Below are 7,233 nucleotides of genomic sequence, written 5' to 3'. Positions count from 1 at the left end.
TTGTCCAGTGATTGTTGTCCAGTGATTGTTGTCCAGTGGTTATTGTCCAGTGGACCGTTGGACATTTTACAGTCATCTTCTCTACACTGTTTTTTTATAAACATATGAACCAACAACACATTGAAGTAAGAGCTGAAGTACAACGTTGCTCTGGTCCCTGACCAACTGTCCATTCAGTCAAGACAGAAGGTGAAAATATTTCCATTCTTTTATCCAACCTGTTTTACACTTAGTAAATGAACTGGGTTTTTTTTGCTGGTAAAATCCAAATCAGTAGAATATTTGAAGTGAAACCAGATCTTTGTCAGGTTTCGTTGTACATCACGCTGGGAGTGTACTCAAACACAAGTATCCTAGAGACAGACTGAGGAGTGTGTGTGTGTGTGTGTGTGTGTGTGTGGTTCTGAAGCCTCCATTTCTACACCAAATGAAGTGGGCTTGTACTAATGGCTTATGTTTGTACTAGGTGACCAGAAGTGAGGGCAGCTGGCCGGGTGATCTGAGTGTTTCCTGGTTTTGATGCGACCCGAGTGTACCTGGAGCATGTCCACAGTGGGCCTGACTGCCCAGGAGATCTCTTTTCCCATAGAAAACCCCTTCCTGCGGGGCAGCTACTGCCACAGCATGGCTGGATCCAAATCCTCCTGGAGCCCCCGCCCTGAGCTGAACAAGTGAGTGTTTTTACATTAGCCTTTCACAACATTTGAAGCAGCGAATGTGTTTGATGATGAACCGTCGTCCTCAACAGCTTTTACTTCACGATGGACAGTTCACACACCGACCACAGGTCTCCAGTCCACCATCAGGCTCCACCTCCACCATCTCTAAGTTACGACAGTAAGTTCCTGTTTGTCGTCCACATGATTTCCAGTCCTAAATGTTTCACAATGAATGCAATCAAAATGTTGTGTTTTCTCTGACAGGACATAAACACAGCCCCCCCACACACAAATTACCTCCAAAACCTTCCCATCTCTCCACTGAAGCCTCCTCCCCGACTCCCGCTGAGGACGACAGGGTGGTGCCCTCATTCAAGAAGCTGTCGGTGCACGAGTGCAGCAGCGTTCCCACGCAGACCCCGGCCAGGGGCTCCAAGCCTCTGCCTCCCATCCCTCCACACAAAAACCTGTCTCCTGAACAAACTGTGGACATTGAGGTGGAGTTTTCCATGAGTTCGGATGAAAGCTCATGTCTGGTGCCCGACCCTTGTCCCAAATCATCCTTTTTCCGATATGGACCTAGCAGAAGGAGCTTGAGGGACTGTGGATGGATAAACTACGCTTACTATGATGGTCCATTAGGGTCAGAAAGTCGGGAACAGATCCATCTGCAACATCAGACGCACGCTTCACTGGATGAACGGGAACAGTACGAGCAGCAGCAGCAGCAGCAGCAGCAGCAGCAGCGAAGGGAGAGGCCAGAGCCAGTGGTGTGTCAGAGACAACAGGACAAGGCTCAGAGGAGACTGCGGCGCTCCCACTCTGGCCCAGCTGGATCCTTCAACAAGCCCTCGCTGCTGCGCCTCACCTGTGCCAAACGTCACACTCACAGTATGGACAAACCTGAAGTGCCCCCCCCTATACCTCCTCGAGTAAGGACCGGAGACTACCGTCGCTGGTCAGCAGAGGTCTCGTCTGGGCCCTACAGCGATGAGGACAAACCACCCAAGGTCCCGCCGAGGGAACCTTTGTCCAATGGCAGCTCTCGTACCCCCAGTCCTAAGAGCCTCCCAACATACGTTAACGGGGTGATGCCCCCGACGCAGAGCTTTGCACCAGATCCTAATTATGTGACGTGTCGAGCTTTGCACAGACAGAACAGTGACTGCTCCCCCTGCATCGTTCCTGTCATGGAGGATGGCCAGCAGGTCAGCAACACACACTACTATCTCATGGACACCAAAAACGTACCAGACTGGGACAATCACACCAGACGGAAAGTGGATTTAGTCTGAAATGATTTGACTAAAATACACACTGGACTCAGAAGCACTTGACATCACAGTGAACGTGGACGGTTCTTTTCCTGTTTTTGGTCTTTTTGTTCTTACTCCCAAATGTATTCTGATCGCACAGGGTATGTGAGCACTGTATTTGGTTACTGGTGATGTTGGAATCGCCTTCACAGTTGGAATACTGGACATGAGGACGGTGTCTCTAACTATAGGGTGAGGGCAAAATTTCAACACTGTAGAGCTTATTTTTGATACAATTGTTATTTAGTGCCTTTTCTAATTGTTCTGACGTTTTATTTTTGGTTAATGATGTTAACGGTAAAGTCCGACGGATCAAGCTGGCCTTGAACCCTATGTTCAGTATTTTGTGTCTGTGAGGTAGAGGATGTTTGGTGGGATACACCACAGCTTTCTCATTGGAGTGCGGGGGGTGGGGGGTGGGGGGCAGAAGGTCAGTAATGTAAACAAAGATCTGTTCATATATGAAGTCAAACGGCCATTGGATTTTTAAACAGTGCTGTTCCCATGTCTAAGCCAGAGCGCTGTGTCTGTGTACATCTGTCTGACACGTAGCATGTTGTCCCCAGAGAGAGAGTGTGTGTGTCTGTGTGTGTGTGTGTGTGTGTAGGCCGGCCGGCCGTCCGCTGATCAGGTTGTACGTACGTGGACGTGTTTGTGCACGGCTGAAGAAAGTGTGTTGTGTTCTGGTGGTGTTTTCACGCGGGACGTCGACAGATTATCGATCCATTTGTTACTGTGCTGTGCGTTTCTGCAGCTAGCGTCCTCAGCCCATGAGAAAAGAGTGCAGACGTTTGATGGCTTCACTCAGCGATCAGGTCCTTTGCACAAGAACTCTGTCTGTTGAACACAGGCCGGTGTTTGCTCTAAACCTGTCAGTCATTTGAAGTATAGTTCTGGTCAAGCTGTGAGTCATTGCCTGAAGTACTACCTCCCTTTTATTGATTCTATACTTCTGCTAAACTCCCTGTGTGACATAAAACAAGGCTTTAAACTTCTTTTTTTTTTTCAATTCAAAAACCAAAACTCCTGCTTGAGTTTGGAGCAGGCAGATGACGGCCCACACAGATGTGAGGCTAAGCTGTTCATACAGACGCAGTAGAAAGACGGTGCCGGGTTTACCTGCCTGACACAGACTTTCCTGTTCTGCACATGCATTCCTACCTTACATGATTGCAGTGGGTGTTGCCTGTGTGACTCTGGCTGCTGGCAGCTCAGAGAGTATATGAACTTTATAGTTGTAGATTCTTCAAGAAAGTTCAGGATGATGTAGTGAATGTAGCGTATGAAGTGAAGAAACGCTCTGTATGGAACACTGCGATCGGTTCTGGGGAAAGCTAACTGCTGAGGTCAAACGGTTGTTGAAGTATATTCTCTCTCTCTCTCTCTCTCTCTCCCTTTGGCTCACGAGAACCGAGGCCACACAAAAATGTTGGAAAGAAGTTTACATCACACACTGATGCTATTTAATCTTAAAGGTATTAAAGGTGTTCAGATGTCTTACGAAAACTAATAAAAATCATCAATTTTGATTTTTCTTTTTTGTTTTTTACTCAGACAACTCAACTCATGTACTGTGAGAGTACAGTATGCTGTGTACAGTATTTAACTATTCCATTTGTTATTAGTGTGAAGTCCTTGAAAGAGAGCAAAATAAATGGACTTATTTATGAGCCTGCTTCGTTCTGTGTCTTGAATCTGTCAACTCAGCTGTCTGTCCTGTTTTATCACCCACACACCCTCATGCTCTGCCTTATTGTGACTGGACTCTATCCAGAGAAAGGAGAGTGACTTACAATGGTTGATTGACAGGTGTACAGTATATCAGCTTCCTCTTCCTGGTTATAGCAGCCTCCTCCTTCCTGCACCGCTGACTCAGAACCTCCGGATTTTGCACCTTACACCTTTAAAAAAAAAAAAAAATCAAATGTTATACTCTTGACATTTGCCTGTGTGATTAGCTGAGGTGCTGAAACCACAGTGAACCACACTCAGCATTAGAGGTCAAATAATTGCTACACGTGAGAACGCTTCTTCACCCTTTATTTTCCTTATCCAGATTACCAGAGGAACTGAAGCCTTTCTTCTCTGGGCCTCAACCACAACAACAAACCAAGAAACTTTTACCAACATTATACTTTGAGGTCTGCTGTACCGATGAACGCTGAGCTCTGGGTGTAACAGAGATCATCAGTACGAGTTCACTCTGCTGCTGCTGATAATTGATTTGCATTTTTCAGAACTAAAGGATTATATCTAGGCCACCTGCAAACACTTTCACTGCTGAGCTCCCAGGTGAGCTGCTAGGTGACGGTATGGGTGGTGGCAAGAGCAACAAAGGAAAGACAGGTTGCTCATTTTCAGATCAACTCTGCTGGAGACAGGAAACATTGAGCAACTCAGTGCATATCTGTCAGAAAAAAATGGTACAAAAATTGCATTGCATCTTTGCACAACACGTGTACTGAGAGAACAGGAATTCTAAGGTCCCCCAATGTTGTGATTTTTTTTTACTACATTAAGATTTGCAACATTTAAAATAATTTATGTTTTTCTCTCTGTCGTTTTGGCAGCAAAAAGCAGGAAATGCCTTTGTTATTAAACTCCAACCATTATAGTTGTGAGTGACGCCTCACCAACTGCTGAGCGGCCTCTGCTGTTTAGTTGCTGATTGTCTGACAGAAAGTCTGAATTTCACTGAAGGCAGTCAGTTGACAGATTCGTGTTTATCTTTTAATGCACAAACCAACGCCATGTTAAATGACAGTCAAGGCCTAAACAGTACCAGAAACACTCGTTTGTTTGTCAGTATTTATCATGAATAGTTACAAAATATTGCCAAATAGTCTGTCCTGATCATTTTTTAGCTTTTTATGGACTGCCCCGCTTCCCGTCGCGTATATTTATACTCGAGTTTTTTAATCCAATCATATTTCAGCCACCATCTGTTGCCAGGGTCGGGTAAATCTGCTTTAGGGCCTTCATCGGCAGTGCAGGCGCTTGGCGGGTAAATTAAACTTCTTTAACCGATCAGACGAGTTCCACAGTTATGTCAGCGATTTAATCGACTTGATCGGACGGTCAAAGAACGGAAAGAGTCGCTTCTAGTGAACTGCGCTAACGACTTGACGAAAATGAAGTTTTCTCCGTGTCCACAGCTTCCGTCGAGCGAATATTCTCAGCCCTGGAGCTAATTCAACTGTCAGTCATAACCCGGACAGAGGGGGGCTGCACTCTTTGCATTAGCATGGATGGAGGAAGAAGAGGACGCGATAGAACCGGAACTTACCGATAATCTGTACAACGGAGTAATTGAACTCTTCTAACGAGAAGAAAGGAGGAAGGTTTCGATGTACAAATAATTTGGTAAGTGAAATGCATTTTGTCTTTTAATAATATTTCAAGTATGTATTATGTTATGATTGCTTTTTGACGCTGTTTTTTTAAATTGTACCACGTGGGTCTGTTGCTTTGGTTACGGTATAATTTTGGCTACATGTGTTTTTTATGATGTGACGACTCGTTTTCTACATAACATTGATGGTTTCTGTAGCTATAATGACGTTATTAAGATGTGGATTTATTCAGTCAGGACGCCACTCAAGGCGAGGCCGTGAAATACACGGCAGGTCACGGCGTTTAACCAACAACTAAGTTGCTTCTGAACAAGCACTTGAAGCGTTATTCGGTAAAAACGTCTCATGTCACACAGAAATTGGATCTTGATTGAAGTCAGATGTCAGTGCACAGAAAAGGAAGATGATAATGACGACAACGGCCACTGTACATGTGACATTTTATCTTCAAAATGAGCATAACCTCATTCCAACAAGAAAGAAAAATAATTCTACATGACAGTTTATATCCTAATTTCAATGATAAACAGGTGAAGTTGTTGTAGCCCTGCAGCAGGGTTAGATCCATCTTCATGGAACCTTTTCTTAGGCAAAGAAGCAGGTTCTGAATTGGTAGACATCCAGCAGATTTCTACAAAAAAAAAAAAAAGGAATTATCTGAAGGAGTTAAATGGAAGAAACAAAGAGAAACAGATCTTTTAATTCCATAAACAAAGATTTTTTGGATTTGTCTTAGAACTTAGAACCAAATGTCTCCAGCCACTAGTTTGAGAACAATTTTATTATTATATATATTTTATTTGACCAACATTTTTGGCTTGTGGCTCTCATCATAATCCTGTTCATGGCCATGGACAGAACATAACAAACTTTAGTACACAATAAACATTTGTTGTTTTATTAAGTATTTTTTGTTAGTTGTTTTATTGAATTAAAAAATAAAACTTGGACAGCTAGAACTAAAACAAAGGTTTTTCACTACAAATTCAAACACATGTATGTATATATACATATACATATACATATATATATACTTAATGTTTCTTGGAAAACCTCACAATTTTACTGTTAGGGTCTGTGAACAGGCAGCGACAGAGTGGATATAGTTGTAAATATTTAACAGGAGCTGCTGGTTAAATTTTACCTAGGTCAGAGGTCTTGAAGACAATATATGGTCCACAGAGTGAAGGTAAAGACACTGGACACATTGGTTGCTTCTGATTGGGCACCACTGGGCTACATCCAGTGATACAAGTGGAGCGGTAGATCAGCAGCAACAAATAAAAAAAAAGAAAAGAAAAATCAAACTTCAGAAATCAGTGAAAATAAAACGCTGCAGTTTTGGAGCAGTTCATCAGGAGAGTTCATCATTTTGACCTGTGGTTTTGTTTATAACGATATGAATGATTTAAGATTTTTACCTGTTAGAGTAAGGCTGGAATTCAACTTTGTACCTCTACACTGATAAAATGAGGGAACGCACGCCATCTGCTGACAGGATATAGTAATGACAAAAACAACGCAGAAATTCAGACACAGGGACGGGTTTTGTATTTTATGGCCACTCCACATTTTCATAATACAGTGGAATTCGGAGTTGAATCCGTTCCACAAGACTCGTGTCTCCATCCACTCGTGTCTCCATCCACTTGTGTCTCATTCATTTATTTCAGCCCCCCAGAAATATGCTACTAATTAATTCAATTAAACCCCTCTATCTAAACATCAATAGATTCAAACAAATATATTGATAATAATATATAGTAATTAAGAAAACATTTTATATTACTGTTATAAAATGGGTCAATGACGCGAGCGATATACATTGAGTGTGACAGCGCCACAGAGTGTTGGGGCTACTAAGTGTAGGAAGATGAACGATTTATATATATATATATATATATA

At 43.0% G+C, this 7,233-nt stretch overlaps 1 protein-coding gene across 1 annotated transcript in view; it reads left to right on the top strand.

The window, feature by feature from the left end:
* errfi1a (ERBB receptor feedback inhibitor 1a) overlaps positions 1 to 3,645 on the top strand; it is a 15,795-nt gene extending 12,150 nt beyond the window's left edge. The window contains exons 2-4 of the mRNA XM_008319651.3: positions 467 to 671; positions 749 to 837; positions 924 to 3,645. Coding sequence (XP_008317873.1) covers positions 520 to 671; positions 749 to 837; positions 924 to 1,954 — 1,272 coding nt within the window. The 5' untranslated portion in view covers positions 467 to 519 and the 3' untranslated portion in view covers positions 1,955 to 3,645. The remainder of the gene's footprint in view (positions 1 to 466; positions 672 to 748; positions 838 to 923) is intronic.
* The last annotated feature ends 3,588 nt before the right edge of the window (positions 3,646 to 7,233 follow it).

The sequence above is a fragment of the Cynoglossus semilaevis genome, chromosome 11 (genome assembly GCF_000523025.1).
Source record: "Cynoglossus semilaevis isolate Cse_v1.0 chromosome 11, Cse_v1.0, whole genome shotgun sequence".
NCBI classification, from domain to species: Eukaryota; Metazoa; Chordata; class Actinopteri; order Pleuronectiformes; family Cynoglossidae; genus Cynoglossus; species Cynoglossus semilaevis.
The sequence above is the reverse complement of the archived record's forward strand: the minus strand, read 5'-3'. Positions and strand labels throughout refer to the sequence as shown.